At 45.5% G+C, this 17332-nt stretch overlaps 1 protein-coding gene across 3 annotated transcripts; it reads left to right on the forward strand.

Moving 5' to 3' along the window:
* Nucleotides 1-537: 537 nt before the first annotated feature.
* Fmr1 (synaptic functional regulator FMR1) lies at nucleotides 538-8226 on the forward strand. Of its 3 annotated transcripts, none has more exons than XM_015183196.2 (11): nucleotides 538-717; nucleotides 1527-1873; nucleotides 2706-2755; nucleotides 4055-4378; nucleotides 4446-4611; nucleotides 4691-4758; nucleotides 4835-5144; nucleotides 5236-5367; nucleotides 5435-5924; nucleotides 6025-6099; nucleotides 6167-8226. In XM_015183196.2, exons 2-11 carry the CDS (start codon nucleotides 1823-1825, stop codon nucleotides 6607-6609), a joined length of 2109 nt encoding a protein of 702 aa, XP_015038682.2. In that variant the 5' UTR covers nucleotides 538-717; nucleotides 1527-1822; the 3' UTR covers nucleotides 6610-8226. The 3 variants fall into 3 exon arrangements, with proteins under 3 accessions (XP_015038682.2, XP_033237785.1, XP_001357984.3); XM_033381894.1 differs by having other exon boundaries at nucleotides 6028-6099; XM_001357947.4 differs by having other exon boundaries at nucleotides 4835-5135.
* Nucleotides 8227-17332: the final 9106 nt, after the last annotated feature.

Consider the following 17332-nt stretch of genomic DNA (forward strand, 5'->3'; position numbering starts at 1 on the left):
AAGAGGTCCGGGTCCGGGTTTCGTTGAACAAGTGTCAATCGGTGGGCGCCAGATGGGAATTTTGCAAATTAAAATCGAATTGAAATCAATTGAAGTGCGGAGTGCGGAGAACATGTGATTTTTATGGGATCGCCAACGAGCGAACAATTCAATTAAGATGTTAAATTAGCGCCGCAAAGCGAGCATCTCCTGTTAAAATCAATCAGAGCAAGATCGCAGATCAATAATATACTCTATGGGAGCATGAAGTGTACACGAGCAATATCAGGGTTGATGTTCGTATGAAACCGTAAGAAATTTCTGCTAGAAAAAATTCTCCGATCCTACAATGTAGCTTAGGTAGCTAAGGAATCTATCCATATTTTTGTTGGGTCATTTGATTTTATTTCAAAATGTTGCGCCTACTAGCTACGGATGACAAATTTAAACTATTTAATGTATCGATGTTTTAGTGCGATACATTTTATCGAACGTTTTGGGATTTTAGTTTGCTGTCATATGGAAAATATTCATTTTGTGTGGTATTTTTTCAAATTTCAGTTTCGGTCACACGAAACGCTGCGAAAGAGGTGTAAAGCAAAAACGAAGAGAACGCAGCGCAGCCGAAAAAAAATTTGAAGCAGCACTGCACGCGTTATATTTCTATTTTCAAAAGTTTATAGCAACATTTAAAGTGATTTGCCAGTCGAAATTAAAGGATAAAAGTGCCGGGCAGCCGTAAGTTAACAAATCTTTACAGCATTTGACGTATTGCAGGCGCTTTGGCCGATTCGAAAATTTAGCAAGAACCGAAAAAGCGAAAAAATTTTGCACAGCGGCGACGACGGCGGCGGCAGAAGTTGAAGCAGCAGAGCGGCTGCGGCTGCGGCGAATACGAATGTTGTTGGCCAAAGGGAGCGGGAGTGTAGCTGAAAGATGAAAAACGGCTACGCAACGAAGTGATAATATAGTTAAATAGAATTTACACCACCATCCCAGGGTATCAGATGAAGTTTTGGAGTGGAATTATGTGTAAATTTGATATGTAAAATCGGCATGTGCCGTGTGCCGTGGAGGGGTGTGTGCGTGCTCGTGTGTGTGTGTGTGTGAAATTCTTATTGGAAAAGCGTGCTCATCAGTGTGAACGAACGTACGAGGCGAGCGAAACATTTCGGCGGTGGCGGTGGCGGCTGCGGCTGCTGCTCTGCCGCTGTGGTGGTGTGCGTGCGTGAGAGGGAGAGCGCGCCGCACACGCTTTTTTAAGGTGGTGTGGAAGACACACAAAAGAAAGACAAAGAGGAAGAGGAAGCACTCCGCCGCTGCGCTGCCGGCAAAAGCGTGCTGTGCTGCCGACGTCGCTGCATTTTGTTCAGCCAGGAATTTCTGGCGCTGGCCCCAAAATAACTTCAAAAACATTTTGATTGCCATTGGGCCGCTGCTCGCTCTATCATGCGGCATCTGTCAATATTTACTATATACAACCCAAAAATATCTGTCAAATCTGTTTTTATTGTTGTGTTCCTGTGCTAATTGCATTTGATTTCCAGGAACCTCCGCAGAAGCAAGCGAAAAGACTGATTACAAAGTAGTGGAAGCATCCAGGACTAGGACCAGGAATTGTTATAAGGAGAGAAACTCGAGAGAATCAACTCATCTGCAACGAAATCGAGAACTGCAACTGTCACTGTCACAAAAAAGAAGGAGCGGGAAACGGGAAGCACAGCAAACTGCATTCGGCTAGGACAAGCCGTGCGTGAGAGTGCTGGAGGAGGAGCAGTCGGGAAGGACATCAGGATAACAGGATAACAGGATAACCCAAGCCACCATCAGGAGCAGCCGCAGCATGGAAGATCTATTGGTGGAAGTCCGGCTCGAAAATGGCGCCTACTACAAGGTGAGCCACTGGCCAGAGGGGTGGGCGGTATGTGTGTGTGTGTGTGTGTGAGCGCTTTGGAGAGAGAAGTCGCCTGTTCCTCGTGTGGATACGGAGTTTTTGGGAGCCCTGCCCCATGGCGGCTGTGTGCCTCAGTTTCTAATTTTGTGAATTTTAGCTTTATTTCTATAAATAACTGCAACATTTGTTGAGTGGAGTCTCTCGACATCATCGCCGCCTCACCACGCACACTAGTGCACAGTGACGCAGGCGCCGCTGCTTGCAGCGCAGCGTGGGGGTGTTAGCGTTGGCGCTGGCAGCGCTGCTTACTTCGCTGCCCATTGACGCGATTCAAATCTGATGAATTTCACTTTCTAAACCACGAGATTTACGATTGATCCATCTCGAAATCTGCTGAAACATGACCGCAAATATATTTTGCATACTTCTTTTGGATCCGATGATTCGTAAACAAACAAATTCCCAACTTTTGGCGGTGCAATGATTCAGCAGCGTCGAGATAAGAAAAAAAGATCATCGTCATCACAACTGCAGGGAAAATCATGGCGTTCTTGCAACAACAATCTATAGGTCGTAGGACGCGTAATGTGGGATATCCGATCTTGCATTGTTAATGCCTTTTAGACCGCCAATCATAAAAATATCATTTATATATATAGCTAAATGAAAAATATCATAAGCATAGGCCACATTAATGACACACATTTTTCTCTCTGTTTTTACCAATGCTCTACCTCGTGCCGCGTGCCCTGCCCTGCCCTGTGTCGTCTATGCAACAACCAACTAACAACAACTACAACAACAACAACACCTGCAAATGCAACAAAAACAGGGCCATGTGACAGCTGTCGCCGATGATGGCATCTTTGTGGATGTGGATGGGTAAGTAAAAAGTCGAAAACAACTCCAACCGCTAGCGCGAGTGCGAATGCTTGAGCGAAATTTGTAAAATGTATTTTCCAACTAATTTGCAACAATTAATACAATCAGAGCAACAACAGGGACCACAACAACCAACGACTGCGGCTGAGGGTCGTCTTTTTGGCATCGAAATTAGAAATTAGAGATGCCGGCCACGCATCATTTGCGAGTATGCTGCCCTGTCCTGCTCCTGCCACGGCGCACGCCCCTCCCGTCGTCTGGCAAATGTTTAATTTGACGCAATTTGTTAAACGCCGCTGCTGCACAAACTGCTGACTGACGACAGACAGACCGACTGACCAGGGCGATCCACGACTGTCCACCACTGTCCGCCCCACTCTGACAGCTTTTCAAAGGCAATAACTGTGTAGAGTGTGGCACAGAGAGAGAGCAAATGGCCAGGAGGCGAGCAGCGTAAGGCAGGGCCTGGCCAGGCCGGCCGTATCTGCCAGAACTGTCAAGTGCGAGCGACAAATGCCACTAAGCAGCGGCGCTGCTGCCGCCTCGGCCAGCGTCAAAGGCGAAGCTATTTTTAACCGCGGAAAGAAACCATTTATATAGATTTATTTATTTCCAACCTGGTTATGAGGCTCCATTCGTGCAGTTTGTAACGCGAGGGATCTCCAAATGGAAGCCCAACGGAGATAGGCGATATAAAGGGACGGCAGAGCCTCTACTTGGGGCTAAAGGAATTCAAGATTAGATTGTAAATTTAGATTAATTTGTATTTCCCATAGAAAGTGTATACAAATATCGTTGTGCTGGGTATAGTTTTTGTAGCACTGCATTTCTTGTGACATTTTTGGAACGAAAGTTGTTCGATTTTTTGGGTTTAAATTCGTTGTTGTCTCGTCCATCTTCCATCGCGCATCTTCCCGCCTGAGATTCACTTCGAGCTGAGAGCAGCTGGATCTAAATTTAGGTGCACCCCACTATCCTGTGGCATTTCCGATCTGCGATCTGTGTCTCGTGGCGGGAATCGGGACTGCCGGACTGCCACCCACCCCCACAATGGTTCTTGTTCTCACAGTTGTTGCTTCTTGCTTTCGCTTGGCCCTCTGCCAGTGCCAGCGCCAAGGCAGCTGCTGCTGCTGATGCCGCGTGCTGCCTTCGGTCTGGTCTGGTCAGGTCTCTGCCGGCGTTGGCAAACACCTGTCTGCGGGATTCTTTTCATAATTTGGGAAATGCATTTTATTTTAATGAGGTTTTCTTTAGCTTGCTTCCTTCCGCTTAACCAACCAATAACCGATCCGATTGCAGCGTGACCGAAGTGAGGAAGTATCCGTTTGTGAGCGTCCGCCTGCCGCCAGAGGAGACCGTCGAGGTGGCGGCGCCCACCTTTGAAGAGGGCATGGAGGTGGAGGTGTTTACGCGCACAAATGAGCGCGAGAACTGCGGCTGGTGGGTGGCCGTCATCAAAATGCTCAAAGCGGACATCTGTGCGGTGGCCTACATTGGTTTCGAGACGCCCTACACCGAGATCTGCGAACTGGGTCGACTGCGCGCCAAAAACTCAAATCCGCCAATCACAGCCAAGTCGTTCTACCAGTTCACGCTGCCCGTTCCCGAAGAGCTGCGTGAAGAGTGAGTAAACATCTCGGATAGCACCAAGAAAATGCAGAAATTACAGTCTGCCATTTGTACATTTCAGAGCCCAGAAGGATGGCATACACAAGGAGTTTCAGCGCACAATCGATGCCGGCGTCTGCAACTACAACCGCGACCTCACCGCCCTCATTGTCCTTTCGAAATGGGAGCACACTCAGAAGCGCGCCAGCATGCTCAAGGATATGCATTTTCGTAATCTCTCACAGAAGGTTCGCTCGCTCTTGCCCCCACCCCCACCCCAACCTTCCACTGAAATGTAACCATTCTCCACTCTGCGTTCTCGTTCAGGTTATGCTCTTGAAAAGGACTGAAGAAGCTGCCCGTCAGCTCGAAACGACTAAACTGATGAGCCGAGGGTAGGTCCTGCTGCTAGTAACCCACAACACATTTGAATCTATTTTTCTCACTCTATGCCTTTTGTTAATGTTGCAGGAATTACGTTGAGGAATTCCGAGTGCGCGACGATCTCATGGGGCTGGCCATTGGCTCGCATGGCTCGAATATACAGGCGGCACGCACGCTGGTCGGCGTCACCAATATCGAGCTGGAGGAGAAGTCCTGCACATTCAAGATCAGTGGCGAGACCGAGGAGTCAGTGCAGCGCGCGCGCGCCATGCTCGAGTATGCCGAGGAGTTCTTTCAGGTGCCCAGGGAGCTGGTGGGCAAGGTAATCGGCAAGAATGGCCGCATCATACAGGAGATTGTGGACAAGAGCGGCGTGTTTCGAATCAAGGTGAGTGCTGTGAGTATTGTACGCTAGCAAAGAGCCCCAGACCTAATCTGTCCCACGCCTCCTTCGTCGATGATCCACACACACGCACACACACTCACAGATCGCTGGCGATGACGAGCAGGATCAGAACATCCCACGTGCGCCGGCGCATGTACCCTTTGTGTTCATTGGCACCGTGGAGAGCATTGCGAATGCCAAAGTGCTGCTGGAGTATCATCTGTCGCATCTGAAGGTAAGCGTCTGAAATAGAAGCTTGTGTCAAGCGATTGTTGAGCACACATTGTTTTGGCCAACTGCAGGAAGTGGAACAGCTGCGCCAGGAGAAAATGGAGATCGATCAGCAGCTGCGAGCCATACAGGAATCCTCGATGGGCTCCACAACAAGCTTCCCCGTCTCAAGGCGCTCAGAGCGCGGCTACAGTAGCGACATTGAGTCGGTGCGCTCTATGCGCGGTGGTGGCGGCGGCCAGCGCGGTCGTGGTCGTGGGCGCGGTGGCGGCGGACCTGGTGGCAACGGCGGCCTCAACCAGCGTTATCACAACAATCGACGCGACGAGGACGACTACAACTCCCGCGGTGACCATCAGCGCGACCAGCGAGGCTACAACAACGATCGTGGTGGCAGCGCCGGTGACGGCACTGGCAACTACCGTGGCGCCGGCAACAACCGTCGCGGTGGCATCAATCGCCGGCCGCCACGCAACGAGCAGCAGAACGGCAGAGACTATCAGCACCACAATCACACCGAGGAGGTGCGAGAGACGCGCGAAGTGAGCAGTGTGGAGAGGGGTAGGTTAAATGAAACACAATTAAACAATTGGTGGTTCAATTTGAATGTTTATTTCGTAATTACTCATAAATCACATCTTCTTCCCTTTGCTTCCCGCAGCAGACAGCAACTCGTCGTACGAGGGCAGCTCGAGAAGGCGCAGAAAGCAGAAGAGCAACAACGGGCCCAGCAACAGTGAGTAAAGCTTGATGTAATCCCTCCTCTGGTGTAATCCTGGAGCCTTATCCTTTCGATCTGACAGCAAACGGTGCGGTGGCCAACAACAGCATCAAACCACAACAGCAGCAGGCGCAACAGCTGCCACAGCAGACTGCGTCGCAGCCGGGCAAGACGTCGCTGAATGCCGCCGGGGAAAACAGCAAACAGAGCAGCATTGGTAATGCGAACACCGCCAGCGGTACGAGCAAGCCCAAGGATCCATCGCGTAATAGCGACAAACAGCAGGCGGGCGCACAGCCACAGCAGCAGCAGGCGCCGCAGCAACCACCGCAGCCACAGGCAGCGCAGCAATTGCAGCAGCAGCAGCAAATAGCTCCACTGCAGCAGCAGCCGAAAGCGCGCCGTAACAACAAAAACCGCAGCAGCAACAATCACACGGATCAGCAGGTCGGCTCGCAGCAGTACCAACAGCAGCAGCTGACGGAGAACATCAAGAAGGAAGGTCTGGTGAATGGCACGTCCTAGGCGGAGAAAGGGAAGATACCGAACCACACAAAAGGCCGCATCGCTCGAGTAAATTAACGTTCGACACTAGGCTGTATGCGCAGAGGGCAGAGGAATAAATATTAATGTTTATATCGTTAAAAGTCGCCGTTGCCCCTCAATACCGAACAACTGCAACAACACCAATACCAACAACTGAAACTGAAACAACCACAACAACATCTACAGGCAACATCATCCGCAAATAACATGTTCGAGAAGAGAAACTAAATGAGTAACTAAAAAAGGAAATCATAAATTAAATATACATGAGATATGTAATAATTGTAACAGCATATACTAACACCCACACACACACACACACACACACACACACGCCCACAACCACACCCACAGCCACTCTCATTCACATATACATACACACAAACACACACACACACAGTTCGAATTATACACAAAAGAATTATTAAATAAAATTCATGGCTAGGCTTATAATTTAAATTGAGAGTTAACCTTGCTTCGATAACAATCAAAATGAATGAATGAATGAACAAAAATGAATTATATTTATGTACGAATATAAAACCAATTCAAAAGCAATTATTATCATGCGAAACGAATCGAGACAAAAGGAAATTTAAATATGTAACTAAAACTTAAACCCTGTTCCAGGCAATTATCGTAGTTTTTCGCAAAATGAATGTCGGCGGAGATGAGCCTCGCTTCCAAAGCGCCCCTCCCGTCAAACCCGAAGAGTTTCGATTATAAATATTGTAGTTAAAAAGGAGAATCATGTAATTGAAATATTTTGTGTGTATTTTGGTTAAACAATTATTTTAAGTTTGTTAGTTTTTTGTGTATAATTCGTGCGTGCAGACTCACTGAATCGCCCAGCAGTTTTTTTCATTTTTTAAATATCATTATTTTTGTATTATTATTGTTTAGTTTACAAGTGTAAAAGCCACGACAAACAAAAGGGAATCGGAGGCGAGTGCGCAGCGTTTTATTGTTTCTTTTGTGCGTTACAACATGGAAAATCCTCTCTTATTTGTATAATGTTGTATTTATTCACTATTATTAACACACCCACAAACACACACACCACTCACGAATATACACACATACGTACATACACTAGTGCACGCGCTCGCTCATGCAAAGGAGCATTCGGAGGGAACTGCATTGAATTTGATTTTGTTTTATGAATATGTATACTTATAATTTAGTTGCCAAAACCTACAACGCGTATACTAACTTAGTCCTCTATTGAATACTCTTAAATTATTTAAACACCAACCACAAAACAGCGCCGAACATTGAACACAATCCAAGCCCATCAACACTAAAGTGGTAAACATTTAGATCAAACCATAATATTGGGAGCGCCACTAATTATAATTGAAATTAGTTGAAGCAAAAGGAAAACAACCAGCAAAAAAAAAAAAAACAAATTAAAATATGAAAAACATACAAAATGTAAAGCAAAAAAAAAACATAAACCAGAATGCAAACCCATCTAAGAACAAGAAACAAAAAAAAACCGGCAACCAGAAGCAAAAACAGAAGAACGGAAATGGAGTAGTTCCATTTATTCGAAGAACAGTGTCAATAATATGTAAGAAAATCAAAAAAAAAAAACAAAACACACATTTTAACATTCATTTGAAGGAGGAGAAAGAGAAGAAGAAGGATGGTTAACATAACGGTACAGATAAAGGTAAAGATAAAGCTAATGCTAAATAAAAGTAATGTTGTGTAATTCAGATTAAATACGAGTAAAACAAACAAACAAAAACTGCATAAAAAACATAAACACAAAACATAATAATATAAATTTAATGAGAACAAAAATGTGCGATTTAAAATTATTATTTATATGAGGATGAACTTATAAAGAATAGAAATATAGCAAGTAAATTTTATTAAATTAAAATTTATATATATATAAAAGCAACAACAACAACAAAACATCAAAACAAAACCCCAGTGAACTTTTACTGAATTTTCTTGGAAATTCGCAACCTAGCGAAGGTCTTCTATACAATTTTCAGATGAACAAAATAGGGTTCAAGACGGAATAGTACCACTTTGGAACATCCCCATGGGGGTACTGAATTTTGGGTTCTCTAAAGCTTTGTTGGCATTTAACATTGTGCAATTTTATTTAAATATTAGCTCTACAGTTTCTGGAGAAGTTACATAGTTTTAGATGCGTGAGCATATTCCGCTGTTGGGATGATAATTTCCTAGAGTTGATTCGAATTTCGTTTCGCTTGCTTCTTGGACAGGGCTGTGGCGTTTCTTCATACAACATCCTGGACAGAACCGTTTCGTGCAACAAAGAAACAAAATTGTAATCACTTCATGGGTACAGGAGTATAGTATTGATAAAATAAGGAGTTTTGTAAGACCGTGATGGTTTCTGTGCCGTTCCGTGCGTGTTCTTCCGTGAGTAAAAGTCCCATCTCTAGTGATAGTTGCCGCATGACACATCCACACATCGTTGAATTCGCCGCAATAATCTCCATGACATAAAGCATGTATGGTTTCCGGGAAAGTCCCCGATTATATGTTGCTTATCGTTGTTATGGCTTGTCGCGGCGGCAGTGAAGATAGTGGCTGTGAATGGTCAAAGGCAATATTTTGGCTACACAACCAGCTAACCACACTGCCAAAGCGCATAGCCAATTGAATTTTCTGGATTTGATTTGGTCAAAACTGATTTTCGAATTTCGTTCATTTGTGATGGTTGGTGGAACGACAGGGTATATGCAGGTATATTCAAAACATAAACACCGAACACATCTCTTTCCTCTCTCCTCGCACCCGCTGCGTTTCGGTGCAAAGCTTTTGCGGTACGCCATCTTTTGGCTGGTGTTGGTGTAGCTTGCGGTGAACTGTGCGGAACGGAACGGAACGGACCGGGCGGGCGGTTGCCGTTTCGGGGGATTTCCCTCTATGCTGGTGTTTATGCTACGTTGCGTGTTGAAAGCTCTCGCCTGGGCGTTCGTTCGCTGCAAAATAGGCAATATTAGCTTTTAGTTATCGAGCCATTATGTGGAGATTATGTTTGGAATACTATAGGGAGGGAGTTTGGGGATGGTTTAAGCTACTTCCCCTCCATGCCGTGATCTATGGCCTCCCCAAAAGATCCCACTCGGCTTGACAGCTGTGGTAACTTTGGATAATGGACTAAATATATATTTCAAGTTGATTGCCACATGCCATGGGGTTATTATGTTAATTACGGCTAGCTGCTCCAATTAGAGTCGGTGTATTCAAGGTCATCAAAAGCGTGTCATAGTTCAAGCCACTTGAAGATGAAGGCTATGTGTGGAGCCATCTCTGTAGATGATTCGCTGTTGGAAAGTACCCTTGAGTGAAATAAAACCACAAATCATATAGGAGTACGATTCTTCGTAGAAGACAATTCGCTTTTATTTCATTTATTTATTTAATATAAAAATCTCTTACAATTATGTGTGTAAATCTTAGAGTAACTTATTTAGTTGTAGTTGTAGTTGTAAATTATAAATCAGTTTGAGAAATTGTATCACACTAGCACAAAAATTGCATATTTCATTTGTTTTATTCGCATATTTGTCTTGCATTCGGGAAGATTGTACGTTCTGGAATGTCGTACCAGATAGTGCATTTACAAGCTTCAGAATGTTTCAGTGCAAATGCACTCCTGACACGCAACCCAAAACCTTCAAAGGATGCTCAGTTAATCGTTTATCGTTGTCGCATATATCGGTTTATCGTTTAATCGTTTGTTTTTCAGCCCGTCGCGGTCGCGTAGCCAGTCTGGGCGTGGGCGTGGCAGCGACTCTGGCAGTCAGTGGATTTTCCTGCGGCTGTTACTGGATTTGGCAGAACAGAAACAAAAAAGGAAAGGGATACGAGGGAACACGAACTAACAGAAAAATCAAACAAAACCGAAACTCATGCAGAATAAAGCTGAACATGTGGGGCGAGAGAAGGTGCAATGAACCACCAGCGATTTGTGTGCGCGATCCGATCCAACGGAAACACCCATGTCAGCCCCCATCGAAAAATGAGTGATAAGCAATCGCAGGTGCCAAGGTGCGGAGCCGATAAGGCCCACCCGTTGCTGGTGGAAAGTGGGTCGATGCGGATCGCTGATTGCCGATCGGTGATCGGTTATACAAGTCATTTGTATGTCACAAAAAATGTCGCTTGCTCCCACTAAGTATGCTCTCGGGGGCCCATCAGTCACCGGTTAAATCCATGCGGAAACTGACAAAGTAAAACATGAATTGCTCCCCCGCCCTGACCAGGAGATAAGATAGGAAAGACGATTATAAGCTGATAAATGTACAATGTACACGATGCCTGTAGGGGGGGCCTCCCACAGCATTTATGATCCCCTGCCCATCCGAACAGTTCCAAATGTTATTTGGAGCAAAGATTCGTTTTTTGTATTCTGCCAAAGGCAGCCTTCGATCTCGACTTGCATGGCTGCTTTTTACTCGACTCTCGGGGTGCGGCAAAATAAATCCAAAACGAGGCCAAACATTGAGCAGGCATTGGGCTCAAATTAACAAAAAAAAAAAAGAAACGACACGAAAAGCGAACCAAACACCAAGAAAAAGAAAAGCAGCCAATTAAAAAAACAAAATCCATATTTGTGGGACGGAAAAAGTAACAGAATTTTAGCAATTTATAAAAAAACAACACACGCCGCGTACACGTGATGCGTCATCTGTGGCAGCGAAGGGTATGGATGCCACATACGACTAAAGTTTTGGAAAGACGACTGACAGCCAATGAAAAGTTTCTGCTTATAAAAATTCATAATACGAGTATGTGTAAACCATTCAGTGTTGTTGTTGTTGTTTTTAATCGCGTGCCAGCAAACCGAGTGCTTGAGTGTCTCTGTGTGTGCCTGTGTGTGTTCTAATTTCGAAAGAACAAGAGCTCGGTCAATTAAATAAATTATTGTTCATTACAGTCGCTCTGTGTGCGTGTGCCAGTGCGTGTGAGTGCTTAGGTGTGTGTTTATGGGGCGTATCGATAAATGAAAAGCTGGCTCGCTCATGAGCTTAAAAAGCAACGAAATGCGGTTTGGTTTTTGGTTTCTATGCCACGAAAAAAAATTTCTAAAATGCCCCAAAACATCAGTAGTACTCCACCCCTAGCCCCCTCCCCCCCTACCACTTTTCTCCTCTCTTTATGGCGCACTTAGTGGCTCAGTTATAATTTCATTAGGCAAATGCTGAGCATTTTTCATTAGCACTTTATGAAGCACCGACCCGTGCCCCTCCCCCCACAAACAACAACACGTTTACTTCCACTATCTGGGTCATCAAAGCTGCCAGTGCCAACAAAGTTTCGGAGAAGTGTTGTCGTCACCGGAAGTGGCCCATAACGCTACTTAGATAAATTACAGTTTGACTTGGCCAAAAAAGTATTGGCAAATGCAAACAGACACTCGAAGAGGTGGAAAATGGATTTTGGGGGTAAAGAAACAGCAACAGAAACAGAAGCAGAAGCAGAATATACCCAAACACCTAAGCTCCTCTCTCTCTCTCTCTCTCTCTCTCTCTCCAACAAAATACAAATACACTCAATGAAAAGTATTCATTAGAAAGAACGTGTTTCCTTCTCGTTAACCAATTTGGTAGGTCGCATGATCGGCGCGGCCGAGTCACAAAACACGCACGCGGACTCTGGAAGTCGTATTATCTGCTAAACAGACACACACACACACACATACCCACAAAAATCCACAATACATATAGTAGGTATATAAATACATATGTAGAAGCCAACGCACGCGCGCACACACAATCATCTGAGAGAAGAAACGCATAACGCTTGGAGAACGCTGCGTATACGTAATACCAATTGCGGAATGTTTGCTATTCCAGACGTGCTTTATCTGCAGACAGGCCAGACCCGACCAGACCAGACGGGGAGACAGACAAAAGCATAGAATGGCAACCCTTGTGACGGGCAAAATATTTTAAAATTTTTTTGAATGATTTTTCGGTTATTTCAAGTGAGCGCGGGCTCTCGCGTAGCAACAGCTGCACAGCCACAGCGATATGGAAGTGGAAAGAAGAAATTCCATGTATTCCAATGTACGAGTATTCCAGCTGAATTTGCCACTGCGGCGTTTATAAATAACAACAATTGACGCAGCTAACTAATGACGACTGTTGTGGCAGCATAAGGCGGTATTTTTCGGCTGTTTTTATGGGGATTTTGTCTAAAATTAAAGACAACAGCCAAAAAAAAACTGAGTCATGCGCCAAAGGCGTGATAGCTAATGAGAATATATTTTTGAAAGACCGAAAGATTAAGAGAAGCAGGGGCTGATATAGATAGAAAGGAAAGACCTACGAAAGGCAGGGGAAAATGTAATGAATGAACTCGTCAACGCCCTGGCACACTTAAATCTTTAATGTTCTGCCTCTAACTTTTAACTTTAACTCTTGTTTGGCTAAGAACAACAAAAGTGCCTTCGACTAGGACGACTAAAAACCCATCGACAAAACCTGATATCAAAGAGTGTGTGTGTGCGTGTGCGTGTGTGTCTGTGAAGATTTGTTGGCAGGCTCAGGTTGACCCAAATCGGTAAAGGCCTTAAGCAAAGTCTATCGTATCGTATCGTATCGTGTCGTTTGCCTTCTTGGTGATGTAATAAGTGGCAAAGCGAAGTGACACACAAGTGTGCATTCAATGTGCCACAGAAAGGGGGGGAGGGGCCGGGGGCAGGAGTAGGCGGAAGCCGATGGGTCAGAGGTGGGCAATAGATGAGTTATGCAGTTGGCCATAAATTTGTCATTTCGAGTGCATTTTGGTCATATTTATAGAGCACTTCAAGACTTCGTTTTACGGGGCAGCAAACTAATAAATGTCAGAGCTCTCTGGCAAACACATATATATAGATATAGATAGATAGATAGATGCTCTTGTTCTTGTTCTTTCCACTTCGCATGGCAACATTTCACTTTTCATTTTACCCTGCAGTGCAACCCCCCTTTCATCCCTTGCAAAATGTGCATTGCAATATTGGCCCAGTGCCAAAAAGAATCTTTATTTTTGGCTCCTTGGCTAAGCTCGCGAACTGCAGCCAGGCAGTGCCTATGTATCCGATAGATACTTATAGTCGTACACTCTTGGGCCATGCCAAAGTTATCTAGGTTGGCTATACTATATATACAATACAGTTATGCGCTGCTGCACTGACGGCCCGACCAAAAATCAATAGCCAGGCGGCCGCAAGGCCCGAAGCGGCCCATCCAGCTGTAATTATTGGAGGTGCCAAAAAAACACATTTCAAACTAATCAAACTGCAGGCTGACGATGGGAATTCCCCCTCCCCCACCCTACCCCCCTTGGGGGAATCTGGGTCGTAACACTGACCCACTTCCTTCTTTACATAACTGCTGTGCTGTGAAGGACGAAGGGGCGGTCGCGTTGCAGGAGGCCGAGATTGACCTCCATTTGGTATAGTTTTGCAGGCTGCTGCAATGGAATCTCCTCCACATATGACCTTGCGGCCCGGGCTGAAGGTCGCCTTTTGCCAGCAAACTTTCGAAACAAAAGACATCCAAAGAGCCTGAATGTATATTTAAACACTTGAAAACTTTCGAATGCTGGGACCCCAAACGAACCTACCGAAACACGTGATTCATTCAGACTGCCAGACTGGACTTATCAGCAAAACAACTAAATACTCTCGTACGTCTCGCACAACTCAGAGATTATTCAAGCAGCTTCCAAATAAACGCTGACTAACATATGTACATGGTACATATATGTATACTTTGTGGTAGGTATATAGCTAACGATCCATCACTAAGTGACGCCGGCAATGATGTCATAACGATATCTGCTCATGACAGTCGACGTGTTTGGGATGGTCTCTGTCTGAGGCTGTCTACGGCTGATATCAGTTAAAGTTCAAATTCCAAATGCAAATTTAGCTGAATCTACATCGAGCTCCTGGGCCAAGTTCTACGTTCTATAATTTAAACAAAAAGAGCGGACTGCAAAGTCCAATGGCATATACCTATCAAATTTGATATGCTAAATATACACATATTTGAGTGAAATGTTTTCGTTTTGTTTGGAACACACTTTTACGCAGATTTCTCTTGTATCAAAGTGGTTTTTCTATGGGTTTTTTAGCTTGAAGTTGAAGGCCTTCAAACTGGTTTTGTGGGCCCCTCTTGGGCCTCAAATCAATCAGCGGTCCATGAATCATGTTATATATGTCAGATGGTGTATTATTTAGGATAATATCTGAATCAGCCTGGGCTGTGTCATTATCTGTTCGATATATGTTTGTGTGTTTGCTGCTCTGTGCTCTGTTTTCTGTGTCAAATGCATTTTTCAGTCATCCGCCCCCCCACACACCCCACATATCAGAGTGAGTGTGTGTTGCCTCTATATATACACACACGTATGTGTGTGAAAAGCCAACAAAAATCGACCTCATGGCGGAGGCATTGCAGTTATTTCATCACCCACACAGATACACACCCACACAGCGGCACAGTCTCTCCCCTAGTATGTGTGTGTGTGTGTGTGTGGGGCCTTATATAAAAGTCTGCTCTGTTCTGTTCTATTCTGTTCGTTATTTTTACACGAAAATATTGCAATTGGCTGTTACCTCTACACATGCTTGAATTGTATCTATGCGATACACATATATCTGTATATGTATATTTTGTTTGTATTGCAAAAACCGTGCAAGGTCAAGTGATTACGTTTGTGTGGGTATTGTTTTTGTTGCTTTGAAATCTCTCAAATTGCAAGTGCTGCTCGTCTTTGCTGTCTCTCTCTTTCTGCCATACTAAAATTGTTAGTTTATCGCCTGTATGTATTTCTGTTGTGCCTTTCATGTGGTGCCGCCGCCTGCCAAAGCTGGGCTTTAATTGAGCCAAGATTCCGCTTCACTTGGGGAATTAAATCCGATTTTTTTGTGCAATTAACTTCAGGTGTACTCTGTCGTCGTCTCTCTCTCTCTCTCTCCCCTCCCCCTCTGTGACCCTGTAACCCTTTCTCTGCCAACCCAGTGCCTGACATTGTTTGAGCAAAATGTTGCCTGCATCTTATATAAGATTCGAATGGATATGCCACCAAAAAGGAAAATTTGGGTTACAAGCAAGTGCAGAAAAACTAAATTTAAAACATTCAGCAAGCGAGAAGAGGGCAACACTACGTGCGGTGTGAAAGAGAGGGAAGGCCGCCCCGCACAGTGGCCGCTGATTGTTTTAAACAAATTGCCAGGCCAGACGCCGAACACTATAGTGTGTGTTTGAGAGCTATTTGTATCTGTATCTGTATCTGTTACGGAGTGTGTGGGTCCCGTAAAATTGTTCACATTGCATTGGCATTGTTTCGTACCGTGGCAATTACAGGGTGTCTCTCCAACAACTGTGTTGTTGTTGTTGTTGTTGCAGTTGCCAGTGTGCAATTGCATAATCCCCAGGGAAGTACTAAAACAACAAATTATAATGCAATTGCAGTGCAGATGTGCCGTGCCGTTGCTTTACGAATTGAACTCAAATAATGTTACGTATACGAAGGCCCAAATGTTGCTGTTGTTTATGCAATCCCATGCAATCCACAACGAGCGAAACAAACACAAAGAAAACACTTGCGGGGAAAACTCAAAACGAAAACTGTGGCTGGACTGGATGGGGGGGGGGAAACAAAACAGCTGTGGGAGCCACTGGAGCCGCCACTGCCTCGAAATCCGTGCTCGAATCCGGCAAATCCGCAACGAAATCCACAACTGACTGTCGGATGCCTCTGTCCTACGTACGTCCACACCTGCCGCTGGCCACCTGCGCCTCAGTTGGACGCCTCCTGCCCGTGTGTGGCCGACTCGATGGGGAAATGAACACTGACGCTGACCGGGTGCAGGCAAGCAGCCGACAGCGGCCGCAGCCAGCGGCTGGCCTCACATCGTCAGCGGCAGCGTCAGCGGCAGAGAAGGCGACGGCGACGACGCCAGCGTCGACTGCAGCAGCGACTGCAGCGTGTTTTTGGCGTTTCGTTGCAAAGGAAAACTGTTACAATTTTAGGCCGATTTTCTTTTAGCCGAACGATGCAGCGCGACGCGAACCGACAATGCTTTCCGTTTTGATGGCCACGCGGACGTGAATGAAAGAAACTTGCAGCGCGTGTGTATGTTTGTTGTGTGTGTGCGAGGGGGTTTGTGTGTGTGTGTGTGTGTGTGGCCGACCAAAGACGCTCTAAGGTGAAATATACTAAATGCAGGGCGGAATTTATTTCTGTACGGTCTTCTCTCGCTGCAACGCCTGCAAATGCAGCAGCTGCCACAACAGCAACACACACAGGCACATGGACAAGCACACGCACACACGAACACACGTACACGAACACGCACACTTGTCGGCAAACTTTTCATTTCGTTTCGCGTTTCGTTTCGAAAAACTAAAAAGTCAAACTACTTGGTCTAATGCTGAAGCTCAACTGTCAGCTGCTCGGTTCGGTTCCGTTCGAAAGCTAACACTCGGCGACACGACACGACACGCAAAGATAGGGAGAGAGCGTGCTTTTGGTGGCAAAGCTTTTGTCACTGCACTCACTCACTCACTCACCCTGGCGCTGTCTCTCCTTTTATCTATCGCTCTCGCACAAGCTCCGAGTGGGCCTGTGCCTGTGCCTGCATCTCCCTCACACCTACGAGTATCTCTCATGTCGCAGTTGCAGCTTGCATTGGGCGTTAATGTTCAAG

This window comes from Drosophila pseudoobscura, chromosome 2 (assembly GCF_009870125.1).
Source record: "Drosophila pseudoobscura strain MV-25-SWS-2005 chromosome 2, UCI_Dpse_MV25, whole genome shotgun sequence".
NCBI classification, from domain to species: Eukaryota; Metazoa; Arthropoda; class Insecta; order Diptera; family Drosophilidae; genus Drosophila; species Drosophila pseudoobscura.

Bases quoted from the DNA above. Each gene is read 5' to 3' on its own strand.
- Fmr1 (XM_015183196.2), top strand. From the start codon at position 1,823: ATGGAAGATCTATTGGTGGAAGTCCGGCTCGAAAATGGCGCCTACTAC. The intron at 1,874-2,705 runs GTGAGCCACTGG...CAACAAAAACAG, and splicing joins AAAATGGCGCCTACTACAAG to GGCCATGTGACAGCTGTCGC. The intron at 5,145-5,235 runs GTGAGTATTGTA...ACACACTCACAG, and splicing joins TTCGAATCAAGGTGAGTGCT to ATCGCTGGCGATGACGAGCA.